This window comes from Lichtheimia ornata, assembly GCF_029851405.1.
Source record: "Lichtheimia ornata isolate CBS 291.66 chromosome Unknown scaffold00010, whole genome shotgun sequence".
Classification (NCBI taxonomy): domain Eukaryota; kingdom Fungi; phylum Mucoromycota; class Mucoromycetes; order Mucorales; family Lichtheimiaceae; genus Lichtheimia; species Lichtheimia ornata.
In genome coordinates this window covers 174,654-187,910 of record NW_026695330.1, presented here as the reverse complement: position 1 = coordinate 187,910, position 13,257 = coordinate 174,654, and the positions used below count along the sequence as shown (strand labels likewise).

Here is a 13,257-nt window from a genome sequence, read left to right as displayed (position 1 = left end):
TCGTTTGTCTTCTACGTCTCTCCCTCCTTTTTAGTCTCTCGTTTACACTGCAAGCTATAAAATGTATATGCGAATCACAAGTATAGCTTTATTACTAGCAATAAGAATAGCATGGTGGTTGAGGGATCATCATAAAAGAAGAAGCTGCTTGACGCTACACTTTTAGATCAGTCTAACCATTTCAGGATGAAGGGATCTACACGGTTTGTTTTGCTGGTGGTAATGCTTGATTCATGTGGCATGAGCAGCTGATTTACTTTGGAAAAGCTATTAGAGATCAACGCCATACATTCTTAAAAGAACATGATAAACCCCATCAAGTTGAACTAAGGCTTTAAAGGAAACGAGATATGGAACAACATGGGCACGAATAATACCTTGATGGTGGAGGAGTATGATCAATAGTACATGTAACGCTCAACTGAGTTTCCTTTTTTTGGTTGCATGGAACTAGGCGCTTCGCCATTTCGACTTTTTTTTTCTTCGTTTCCTTCCTCCCATATACCTCGCTATGGATTCTAGTCATCCTGATGCATTCTCAAGGACGTTGGAGAGTCGACCTCGTTCACGCCATGTTCAACCTCCCAATCAGTCTACAGCATCGCCGTCATTTCCACATAGAGACGGCTCTGTAAATCGGCTCTCTCGCGTATTCGAACACAACCCCCAACCACCACCACACACTGCTTGTACAGCCAACACTACCTCTCGACGATTCCTCGATTCACAAAACAGCACTCTCAATGGCACACCAGCACGACCTACGTTACCAACAAAACCTCCGTCACTTCGTCTCTCTTCCAATTATCAGCAGACGCACGATTCCCTTTTGCCGAGCCCGTCATCCGAGAGTATGCCGTCGCCGGCTACGAGCACAGCTACAGTTGCTACCTCTGTGACCAGTTATACATCCGATGCACAGCAACGTCCTTCATTCTCGGAAGAACAAGCCAAGAATGCAACTCAAAACGAGATTGATCAAACATCGCTTGCTTTCAGTGATATTCGAGCCAAGTTTCAACAACAAGCACAATCCACAACACCATCAACATACAATGTAAGTGGATGCTTTATTGTGTGTTTAACTGATTACATGATTAACAAAGTTACTATTTGGGGTGGGGCATCATGACATAGGTGAATGGTAGAAAGAATGGATATGTATCGACATCGCCGCCATCTACGGCACCGCCTCCATTATTGCCAAAACAAGGTGCTGCCAAGCGGATGTCATCAATCAAGAACAATCAAAGACCAGCAGCAGGGGTCACCACGACAATGCCAAGAACTGAAGATGATGATGTGACCACACCAAGAAGCGGTTGTTTTGTTGCCGAATTGAGTAAACGATTGGAGCAAGCTGAAGGAGGAGAAGGAGGAGGAGCAACAACACCACCACCACCCAAAGTAGCACCAACTCGATATGTAAAACCTCGTCCTGGTTCACTACGCAACAAACCTGTCATTCCAGCACAACCCTTACCACCTACCAATAACAGCACAGAAACACGACATCCACCACCACCTCCTCCTCCTCACTATCTATCCAAACGACCATCCTCCTCCTCTGTTAATAATGGCATCATATCCACTTCCATCTCATCACCTATCACCAATACCAGCAACACATTACATATTCCAACAATTCCAAGACATGAAACCGGTAACAGCACCGCATCCACCTCCTCGCAATCCTCCTCAGTTGCTACCAACAACACTGAATCCTCTCCTTCAAGGAAACCATGGCATTATGGTGTTGCTCTCACTAGCTGGTTAACCGGTCATGATCATTCACATCAACCCAGCTTGAAAGATTCTATCACTATTGTCTCTTCTCATCCCGCAAGTCAAGATGATCGCCCTCCATCCGATGCTACTTCAGCCTACAGCACTCCTTCATTACCTGTATCACCACAACCATCGGGGAAAGGATCCGATCGTGGAAAGGCTAAACGCAGCAAGGTGGTTCAAGAGCTTGTCAGCACCGAAAAGGCATACCAAAAGGACATGTTATTGCTGAAGGAGGTGTTTTATGATCGGGCACAAGCTCCAGGCTCGCCATTGAGTAGAACGGATGTCAAGACCCTCTTTTCGAACCTATTGGATATTATTGAATTGGAGGCATCTTTTGTTGAAGCATTGGAGATTGCAACGGAGAATCGTGACGATGAATCAATTACTATCGGTGCTGCTTTTCGTCAATTTGTAAGTATGCATAACGATGGCGTATTGGGGCATTTTACTAATAGTCTATGATAGATGTCAAGCATTGATTGTATCTATTGCGAGTATTGCAAACGACATGAAGATGCTGTATTGCGTTTACAGGAGCTAGAGATGAATGCTGATACACATGCATTTTTAAATGTGAGTTGAAGGGAAAATGCGATGGATGTCAGTCGTGACTTATGTTATGTATATAGGATTGCCAAGCACAAATGCAAGGGAAAACTACAAGCTGGGATTTGGGGAGCTTATTGATCAAACCTGTACAGCGTGTCCTCAAGTATCCATTACTTTTGCGGGTATGTAGGACCCTCATGAATGACGCTCTGATCCATACTCATTGAATTCGCTTAGGAAATCTTTCTATTGACCCCTGCTGAGTATGCTGATCACGATGACCTGGCGAGTGCTACGCAAGAGATACAAGAGGTGGCTGATCATATCAATGAGATTAAGCGACGCAAGGATATTGTGGAAAAGATTGTGGGCGACAAAAAGAAGACAGAGATCAACGTAAGTCTAGCGATGGGGGGGTTACGTTCTATTTTATTGATGAACTAATGTCATTACTTTATAGGTTGTGTAAGTTTCCTTTGACCCTTGGCATGTATAGCTAGAGCAAGGTTATTGACATTTCCTCTAATAGACACGGTATCAATAAGAAGTTGACACGACGAGCACAGCGATTCAAGCAGGCAACTGGTTTTGCCGCTGAAGCGACACAGGATGCATCTTTTGATATGTTACACTTGCGATTTGAAGAACAACGTGAGATTGCACAGCAGCTGGCACGGGATGTCCAAGGATGGGTGCGACAAGTCAAGAATCATTTTGAGACTTTACGTATTATGGCTGAGAGCTTGGAGACGCTCTATAGCTCGTGGGGTGGAGTGAGAGTCAAGAGTATGCAGCGGATACGAGCATTCGGTGAAATGACGACGGCTTTTTCAACCACCATGACGCGTGTGCTTGATAGCAAAGTGCAAGGCATTGTCTATAGCCGAATTGATGGATTCCTTACGGTGTTTGATAACCCCAGTCAAGTGATCAGCAAGCGTGCACAAAAGTTACTTGATTATGATCGTGTTCGAGACATCAAATCCAAAGGTGATACCCCTGACAAGTCACTACAAGAGTCAGCAGATGCCTATGTTTCTATCAATGCACAACTTGTCGATGAGTTACCCAAGTTTTTCAAGTTGACGGGTGAATACTTTGATGTGATTATTGGCGAGCTTGCAGCTGTACAAATGTCGTTCTATGAAGAAATGACACGAGAATGGCAAAAGTTGTTACAAAAGCATTTCAGCACCAGTGGCACCGATCTCTCTACAGATGGAATCATTGCACAATATACAGCCAGCATGCAACACGTGGAACGACTCGTGCTAGACATCACACCACTCAACAAATCTGTATGGAACGCGATACCCGGTGTGATCCCAAACACGCCACCTTCAATAGGTGATGAGAGGAGTAGTATCAGATCCATGTCCACAGCATCATACCAAGATAGTTACTTTTAACAATGATTTTCAAATGTACATATATATATAACATAATGCTATTACTAGTAGTAATCTTGAATAGAATCATTAACAGAGAGCGAGATTGCGAGTGTATTTATCGAGGTCATCGAGTTGTTTACGAAATTCACGTTCACTGATAAGCTTGTGCTTGTACTTGAGAGCAATGCAGATGGCTTTGATGGTGGTCGATTTCAATACAGCCACTTGATCGGGTTGTGTTGCATAAAACTCCTTCGCATCGACATAGGGTAGTGATAACCAATATCCCCATACTGCTTCCACCACACGTCGATTCACCTAGTATTATCCATCACCATTAGCATGCATGCATGATGATAATAACTCGTGTCATCTACGTATCTTACCTTGGGTGTCACGTTATTCTCTAAACGAGCCGAGCCTCCCACAACTTGAGGTCTGCCAAAGCCTAAGGTGTTGGCTTGCTCCTTCACCAGCTTGCGCCATTTCGATCGAAAGTTTGCAATGTTACCCTGGCAAGATATTATGATACGATCGTTGGGGTCTATAGGTTGATCAATGTGAATGCCATTGGCTACGTCTGCTGCTTCTTCGTTGGTGATATATCGGCTTCGCACAAAAACACGTCGCTGTCGTCTCCAGAATTCCTTTTCTTTGTCTCTGGGTGTTGGTGTCTCTCCTATAGCAACAGGTGCATCCATAGCAAGAGGAACTTGTAACGACGCTCGTCGATAAGCATAATCAGATCGAAGCTTGTGGTGTTCGTTGGCTACTTTTTTGGGTGGGATGGATTTTGTATTGGATGACGGCGGCGTTGTGGATGATGATGAAGATGATGATGGTGGATGTCTTTCTGAAGAATCAGGCTGCGGTTGTGGTGTGGTGGTGGATGGTGTTTGTTGATGATTCACGGGGCGGTCATTGTCATTTTCAGTGTCGTAGGGTTGATGCCGAAAGCGTTTGGAGGGAACAGGTGTGCCGACACCAATCTCATTGAATGAAGATGCTGTGTGAGGATATCGTCTCTTATGCGAAGTATCATTTCGGATATCTGAAAGTGGTGTTGATTTGAGTTGTTGTACATAAGTCAATGGATTGTCGCGAATAGAATATACATCTACTCCTATAAAACGTATCAGGATTTGCGACATCATCATAAGTGTAGCGGGTGTCATTTACGTTGATGAGATGAAGATGCTTTTCGTAATGATGATGATGATGATGATGATGATGATGATGATGATGATATGGATGACATGGCTATCGACACAATCAAAGTTTAGCATTCTCCGCAATAAAGGCGATGAACATGCATTGAAAGCGCTTTAAACCTTTTGCTTTGCCTTTCAAATGATTTGCGGCTCGGGCGTCGGTTTGGGGCATGATAATAGGAAGAATTGTGGAACAAGAGGCATGGCATTGGGGCCTCGCATTTTATAATTAAAGGCTCTATTGAAGTCACAACTCCGCTGATATTATATGTATGGGACACTATACTATGCATATCTATTTGACCATCGAAGCTAAGAATAACGCTTTCATAATCTTGGGAAGATCCTTATTTTCGGAACAGATAGTAGCTTGGCTACCGAGCGCCTTTTGTAATCTAAATAACCAAAGTTAGTACTCACAACCAAACATCCAACCCCAATGAAAAGTAATACTTACTGCTCAGCCTGGCCTTGCAACGAACCGATAAAAATCATTTGCGCAGTAACTCGGTCATCAGACTTCAAAACTATGTGATTGGAGCATAAATGAGCATAGGGTTAGTGTATATGCACGCTGTCACCATCGTATCTTCAAAGTCTTACCTCTGGCGATATCATTGGGGTGGATATTGTATTGAGTGATATTGGCATCCGACATGACCACCACAAAGTAGTCATCACCTTCTTCCTTGACGATTTCTTTAACTGAATGTGATACTGCACCAAGGGTATTGTCTACAAGAGAAGATCATGTCAAAAGATAAGGTCGTAGTGAAAACGTGTTCTCATTTACCTCCACTTAGGCAGTATTGTGAATGAGCACGCATCTTGTTGATAATCTCAAATTCCTCCTTCTCCGTTTTGGGGTGTTTTCCTGGAGTCACAAACTCAATATTGGCACCATCGCCACTGTGGCCAATGATGCTGTAGGCAAACTTTTGCTCGAATCCTCTGAAAGCTTCCATCAACATAAGGGCTACTTCCAAGGAGCGTTCCAAACGGCGATCATGTGTATTGAAGCGGAACATGCTAATGAAGGTTGAAGAAAAGGTAAAGTAAGCTTCAATGCATATGGATACGACGCGCATTTGCCATGTTGGTTGCTTGTTTACCTTGCAGATAAATCAAAAACAAAGTTCATACGTTTTGGCTTTTCTTGAAACAAACCAATTTCAGGGTCATCTTCACCACGCTTGCGATAAATTGCACGTTCACCAGTCAAACCTTCAATGCTATTGAGAGGTTAGCGCATACCCTATTTGTACTATCATGCTTGGCTTACATCTTGGTATCATCCAAATCACCAGAGGCTTGATTCTTGAGCCATACTCGTTCTTTGTTTTTGGCTTCTACGCTTTCAAGAATGACGCGCAATTCACGCACCTCGCGACGTACATTGTCCATGTATTTTTGGAAGACCTATATTTACCCCTTGTGAGGATCGTTGAAGAGTGGGAAGAAATGGATGATCACATACCGTGTAATCACCTTGCGTCATATCCAACTTGGTCAACATCTTCTCCATGGCTTGTTCATGCATCTCCCTGTGTACCAGTGTTAGATAAGGGGATACAGCACTTACACGCATATACTACTTACTTTTGAGCTTCTGAGACCTCTTGGGGTTGATCGCTTGCGGTACGCTATAATACAAACTTGTAAGAATACAACGACATGTCATTAGTGAAGTATAATTAATTACCAGTTTAAGGTTGTTGATATCCTCAAAAGTAGCTTCATCACGTCCACCTTCATTCATGTTGGCTCCAGAGCTCGCTCCACCACCACCTGATCCTTCGCCTTGGGATCCACTTGAGGTGCCATCACCCGATCCTTCACCACCTCCAGAACCTTGACCTGATCCTTGGCCTTGGCCTTGACCATTTCCTTGGCCTTTGCCGTTACTTTCACCAGGAGCGGAGGCTTCACCGACAACTTGTTGATTTCCTTGCATGTCTTCGTTCTCAGGCTAATAACAATAAATGCTTGTCAGCCAAAGATGTAGGTGCTTTACATGTTTATAATTACATACCTTGTCGGTTTCGTAAATGACTGAAAGCGCCTTTTGGTCAACTCCAACCATTTGTTTCCAAGTCTGAGCTGCCTTGTAAAGCTCCATCGACTCCACTTGCCAAACACGCACAACCCCAGAGGCATCCATAGTAAGTAGGTTTCCATTTGGTAGCTCGCACATGGATGCAACATGGCGTTCGACTTGGAATCTTGCAAAGCTGGGATACTCGCTAACAATTGTTTAGTACACGTGTAAAAATGACGAAGAACAAAAACGATGTACCTCTCAATATTGCCCATATCGGCCAAGGGTATCTTGATACGCCAAGCTTGATTTCTTGCAGGGTTGACAATATCCAAGAAGCCTTCAGGTCTTCCATCCTATGATAATGCATTTAGCAAAATGGATCTAGTCATCACAAATCAAATACTTACAGCAGGTGGTTGAATGACAGCCATTTGTTTGGAGCGAGTCAAAGCCAAAGCACATCCCTTAATTCTTGCAGGTGCTTCTTCAACGTTGCCTTGCTTCATGTATGCATACACATCAATCGTTCCAGTCTTGGTCAAGAAATTCTCAAACGAGCAACCATGTAACATGCTTGCAAACTTGTCAGCGCGGACGTTTTGAGCAAATTTGGCACCAGGGCTACATTGCATGTTATTAGTTACTCGTACACACCTATGCGTGTGGGCAGCATATAGACTTACGCAAACTCATTCCAAAAGATATTCACCAAGTCGCTCACGTATTGGCCATTTTGACCGAGGGCCTGGATTGGTTCCATGATGGTTGGGATAGCAGAGGCATCTTCAGAGTACACTGCATAGGTGGCAGCATCACGACTTCCCTTTGCAAGCCAAAAGTTTGGTTCCACGACAAGAATTTGTTTGACTATTATATGATATGAGCACCCATTGAACATTGATACATAAATGTGGCAAGTCGAAGGTATATACTTACTGCGGATGGGCAAATTCAGGGTATACTGCTGGGATGTATTGAAGTCTAATACAGCCAAAGCACTCTGATCCTCTTGGTAGAACACTATGAGGGATATGTTAGCATACTACAATAATACTGATTCATCAATGTCATAAGCTATGAAACATACCAAGGATACCAAAGGCTGCCAATTCATTGCACATGATAGACTTGATCGGTTCCATACCTCGAAGCTATCATTGAAAAAATCAATATCATCCACCTATGTAATCATCTCAATTGACATACCACCACCGACATGATCTTTTTGCCATTAAAGTCGCAGCAGAGGAGCTCGTTGTTGGATGGGTTATGCAATGCGAGATACTTGACCATACCCTTGACGCGGATAACAGCAAGGCGCAAACGAGGAGGAGCTACAAGAAGTGTGAGTGAAATGTTAATAGTGCACATGTTGTATATACCAACCTCGTTGAAGTGGGAAGTATTCATAAAGATCAAGGCTATCGACACGCTGATGGCGAGGTTCCACATAGTGAAGGGTAACAGGATTGGTGGTGACCATGAAAAGTGAGCCATCATCAAGTGCAGCAACATCCAAGGCTTCACCCCGCGTTGGGACTGTAAAGTTGTAGAGTTGCTCGGAAAACACGGTAGATCGACCTTCACGGCGTTCAAGCTGCTTCACCTTCTTTCCTGTTTCGAGGTCCCATCCACCCTACATGAGACATCAGCACTCGTATCCTTTTTCGATATTGCTGAGCATGATACTTACTCGAACAGCCATGCTGGATTTTTCCACCTTGACATCCTTCTTGCTTGCTTGTGGCACTCGCTTCCATTGTTCACACAAAAGAGGTTCACCAAGTTCAACAATGTCACCAAGGCTCATTGAAAAATCTGATTCCAAACCCACTGGAATACCATGTTTCTCGAAAATCTCGATCAGGAGCTCTTTGGATGCTTGGTCGTATTGATCAAAGTCGAACACGTTCTGCATGATCTTAGAGATGCCTTCTCCAGGATACGTCTGTTGAGCGCCTTAATAAGCAACTTGTAATACGTATACACGATTTAGATGGTTGCAAATACCTGTAAGTGAAGAACAATATTGACGAGCTCACGTGTTGAATAAGGATAGGAAATGAGACTATGTATTAGGCAAGTTAGTCGACAGCCATCCATCACGCGTGGTGGTGATACTTACCCCTCATCCACTAGCTTACGAAGATCAGTGAAGGCACTCGAAAGCTTTTCCAACATCTCTTCAGGAACATCAGGGCCGTATTTTCGCAATAAATACATCTATGTGTGGGGCATGAGAATTACTTCAAACTCGTTTTGTTCGCCAAAGTATACCTCAGATGACTTGTCAGGGTTATCCACTGCATGGCTATAGAATGGGACAAGTTGAGTAAGATAGCCAACAATTACTTCAAGGTACTTACCAGCTAAAGACATCACCGATTTCACGATAAAAGTCATTACCTAAGTATCATTCAATTAACCCCATAACCTACAATCAATGATGAGACAAAGAACCATACCAAGGAAGGGGTAGCCTAAATAGGAATAACAATATCCACATTAGCATTCAATTTCATATAATGGGCATTGAACCAACCTGGTCGATTTGCCAAAACAATCATTCGGAAGTTCTATTTAAGGGTTGATATAAGCATAAACGCCATGTCGTCCTCGAGACAATGAAACTTACGGGATGGATAAGCACGTAGCGATCACCTTCTTGGACATCAGATTCCTTGGATACGATACGTCGTCCATCTCCTAGCACCATTTGGCCATCCTCCACAAGACTCTTTAGCACGGCAGTGACATAGGTAGGAGCCTTATCAGCCTCGTCGATAACAAGAATTGTGCCTATAGGCAATAAGAGTAAATAAAACATCAAGGCCCTTTGACAGATGAAATACCATTTTGTACAGCCTTGACGAGAGGTGAATCTTCAAATACCAAAACACCGTCGCGGATGGCAGGAGTCGTGGTCAAGCTCTGAACCGTACTATCACGATGAAGTTGGATGTATTCGCGAGGCAATTGCAAGAGCTGCAAAAAGTAGTCGGCCAATTTGTTCTTGCCAACACCCTGGTTACCAATAAGCAACAAATGATCGCCTTTGAAAGATGCATTAGTTGAATAGCAATGAGATGATATGCATCTTTTTCACACATACCAAGCTGATAATCCTTCAACATTTCTCGCAAGATCTCAGTATGGGCGGGATTTTCATGGAAGACCACGTTAGGGATCAACATGGGATCGCCATTCTTGAAAACAGGTTCGATCACGTTGCCAATACGGATTTGTTGTGGGTTGTCACGCGAAGGCAACACCTCGATTTGAAGTTGTTCAAGGTCGATTTCTTCCTTTGGTGGATAAATTCCATTTGCAACCATGACTTCATGAAGTACTGTTTTGGCAGCTGTCGGCATGAATCGGGAAAGGGCAGCCTTATGGATCGTCTTGTAGAGGTTTTCATCATCAAAGTAGGCGAGATGGCGGCAAATGCGAATAAGCTGACGTGTTGACAAGGCACTCGATAGCATGCGAATAGTCTCATCCTTATCACGGCGTAGGCGTCTGGCAAACATCAACAGCTGTCTTAGCTTATCTTCATTCACACCAGGTGAGAGCATCTTGAGTACTTGTTGTTCTTCCTATAAACAACGTGTGTGTGAGTAAAGCAAATACAGTAGGTTAGCTATTGTTCTCTTTACCTCGGATGGAAGGCTGTCAACAACAACAAAATGGAACATGGATAAAATCTCGGCAGTCAACCACGCCCCAGCCTTGGCATCGCTTTGGCCACTCACACCAGCACGAGCAAGAGCAATGATTCTAAACGAGGGATGGATGGGAATCAAGCGCTTGGCATCCATATCATCAATGGTAAACTTGTTCTTTTTCATCAACTTTTCATAACGATGAGAGCTGATCAAACGTGTTCCATCAGGGAGCTGGGTTTCTCGTTCATTGACTAAGCGCTGAAGTGTGTTCAAGGTTCCATATGATAACGCCTCAATGTCATCAAGCACAGCCAAGTGGCCACGAATAGCAGCTTCAACTAAAAGGGAATTCTAAAAGCAACACTTGTAAGCATGTTGTATCATAACCAATAAAGGAAACTTACATCCCAAACGGTGTCACCAGTGGGTGTGGTGGATCGTCGCTGAAGCAGATCACGCGAAGACATGTCACGGTATAGAGGGATATAATCAATTGTATAACCAAGATTGCGAGCAACTACATAGATACATTCTATCAATCATGCTTGTTTACCCGACCACATACTGGTGAATAATACTTACAGTGTCGAACCAATGCAGATTTTCCTACACCCTTGTGTGTGCCAATCAAGCAAATATCGTTTCCACCAGCGTGCACCAGCATCATGGATGTAAAAATGTCACGATGATAAGGCGTTTCAACAAAGAATTCGGCAGGGCTGAAAGGATTGGGCCCACATGCAATAGAAAGACCAACGGGCATCTTATCCACGTGAGAAAAGGTTGCAATGGCACGATGAACATAGGCGCTCTCATCCACAGACACCGTTGGACGATGTGGATCAATATTTCGAAGCTCGTATCCTGAGAATGTTTGGTTCACTTCTTCATGAGCTTCCACAATACGACCTCGCACACCAAATCGTCGATAGGCTGATTCAATAACACCAAGCTGTTCCAAATCGCATGTTGGAAGAAGGGGGTATGGATAAAGAAGATCAACAAGGAAGCGTGGATGGATATCAGGTAATGAAGATAAGAGTGCTGACAAGGTTTCCACTGTCATTGGGAATTCAGGTACTTCGATCTCGCGGCTTGCGCTCTTGTCACGTTGAATACACAAAACCAAGCTGATAGAAACGAGACGCTCAACAAGTTGACGATTCGCTTTGTTGTCAGTCAATGCCATGATCTGGTTTACTTGAGTGTTGAAGCTGGGTGCACGAATATCACGAGATTGAAAACGAGATCGCAATGGAGGATCCAAAGGATAACCAATATAAGGCGGTACAGGCAAACCTACATAAAGGTATTAGATCATTGTAGCTCAACGTCGTCCACACACTTACCAAGAGCAAAGACAAGGAATCGATCACTGACTTTATCAAACTTGGAGTATCCATCCACTTTTTCAACATCCTTGGTCGTAAGGAAACGTCCATCATCCAATCCCATCTCACGGTTCTCCAAAAGGTTGTTCAAGATAGGGAGCACGTTGCGTTCGGCCTTCTCAATACCATCCAATACAAGGATTCGACCATTGATAGCAGCACGCACGGCAGCTTGATCCACATAGAAAGAAGTGCCATTTTGAAGTTCTCGACGTTGCTTGAGATCTGCATCGGTGACATCTTTGGATAACGCTACGTATTCAATCCTAGGACAATAGTATTAGCATGATGGTCATTCACTCGATAAATAACACTCACTCTCTTTGTGTCATCTCGGCATATTTCATCACCAATTGTCTACGAAGAGGACCAGGAGGACCGATCAAAAAGATATCTTGGCCAAGCTAAAATGCAGCAGCTGTTATCACATGTACCACAATGATGACATGTAATCATCCCCTTACCTTATCCTTTTGCATCATCCTTTTTCGTTGGCATTCAATGTGGTCAGTAATCCTGGCAACCCAACCTATCAATAGCAGCATCACTTACCATCTTAAATGTCGTAATATTTCCTAGAACAATGCAAGTCAGAAACCACTTGATGCATAATAAATAGAGCGCTTGGATATCATCGTCGTACCTGTGATTCTTGATAGAATGGTCCCTCGAGTTCAGGTACAAGTTCTGGGTTGGAGGGAGGAACAATGGGCATGACAACGTCGCCGATGCGCACCGATTTGACGTTGACTAGAGTTTCTTCAATGAGCTATCTTTGATAGGGATGCAATGTCAGCGTAAAATATACCCTCATGAATGAGATCGTCTTCCTCGGAATCGGACCAGCCGCTTTGTGCTTCGGATAGGACTTTGCCTAGTTGTCGTAAACGCCTCCTCGCTTGCTTTTGCTGTTGATTCGTCGACATTGCAGCTGACAAGAAGAAAGGCAAGTTGCGGGGAAAGGGACCAGCAGCTTTAAATGATGCCTTATTCTCGTTTAGTCATCAGCTCCAAGCTTGCTGGGTTTCACTTTGTCCTACCTTTCGATCATTGTGGAGGTTGTCATCACAACGAATGAGACCAAGGAAGGATACGATGGATACGACGATAGGAGTCTTAGCATAAAGAAATTGATAAATGCAATAAAGAGGAGGAAACAGGTCTTGGGTTTAAACAATGGACACATCATTCGGTTGATCGAGAGGTGTAATGCAC

The 13,257-nt window shown here is 43.7% G+C and overlaps 3 protein-coding genes across 3 annotated transcripts; 1 reads left to right on the top strand and 2 right to left on the bottom strand.

Moving 5' to 3' along the window:
* Nucleotides 1–511: 511 nt before the first annotated feature.
* On the top strand, nucleotides 512–3,752 carry O0I10_003189 (uncharacterized protein; the record flags this gene model as incomplete). Its single annotated transcript, XM_058483261.1, has 7 exons — nucleotides 512–1,057; nucleotides 1,138–2,205; nucleotides 2,260–2,367; nucleotides 2,424–2,525; nucleotides 2,581–2,739; nucleotides 2,804–2,808; nucleotides 2,873–3,752. The coding sequence occupies 7 exons, from the start codon at nucleotides 512–514 to the stop codon at nucleotides 3,750–3,752; spliced, it is 2,868 nt and encodes a 955-aa protein (XP_058345880.1).
* Nucleotides 3,753–3,821: 69 nt separating this feature from the next.
* Nucleotides 3,822–4,992, bottom strand: O0I10_003188 (uncharacterized protein; the record flags this gene model as incomplete). The annotated part of the gene is made up of 3 exons (XM_058483260.1): nucleotides 3,822–4,052; nucleotides 4,121–4,857; nucleotides 4,914–4,992. 3 exons carry the CDS (start codon nucleotides 4,990–4,992, stop codon nucleotides 3,822–3,824), a joined length of 1,047 nt encoding a protein of 348 aa, XP_058345879.1.
* Nucleotides 4,993–5,240: 248 nt separating this feature from the next.
* O0I10_003187 (uncharacterized protein) lies at nucleotides 5,241–12,968 on the bottom strand (the record flags this gene model as incomplete). The annotated part of the gene is made up of 36 exons (XM_058483259.1): nucleotides 5,241–5,340; nucleotides 5,403–5,472; nucleotides 5,549–5,680; nucleotides 5,739–5,974; nucleotides 6,058–6,177; nucleotides 6,228–6,364; nucleotides 6,423–6,489; nucleotides 6,545–6,588; nucleotides 6,648–6,914; nucleotides 6,978–7,188; nucleotides 7,242–7,339; nucleotides 7,394–7,607; nucleotides 7,670–7,853; nucleotides 7,923–8,006; nucleotides 8,074–8,137; nucleotides 8,193–8,320; nucleotides 8,373–8,622; nucleotides 8,680–8,934; nucleotides 8,997–9,054; nucleotides 9,112–9,209; nucleotides 9,264–9,297; nucleotides 9,353–9,392; nucleotides 9,452–9,466; nucleotides 9,529–9,562; nucleotides 9,622–9,785; nucleotides 9,839–10,039; nucleotides 10,099–10,582; nucleotides 10,643–11,002; nucleotides 11,056–11,168; nucleotides 11,234–11,950; nucleotides 12,001–12,308; nucleotides 12,361–12,446; nucleotides 12,507–12,525; nucleotides 12,595–12,617; nucleotides 12,686–12,792; nucleotides 12,851–12,968. The coding sequence occupies 36 exons, from the start codon at nucleotides 12,966–12,968 to the stop codon at nucleotides 5,241–5,243; spliced, it is 5,640 nt and encodes a 1,879-aa protein (XP_058345878.1).
* Nucleotides 12,969–13,257: the final 289 nt, after the last annotated feature.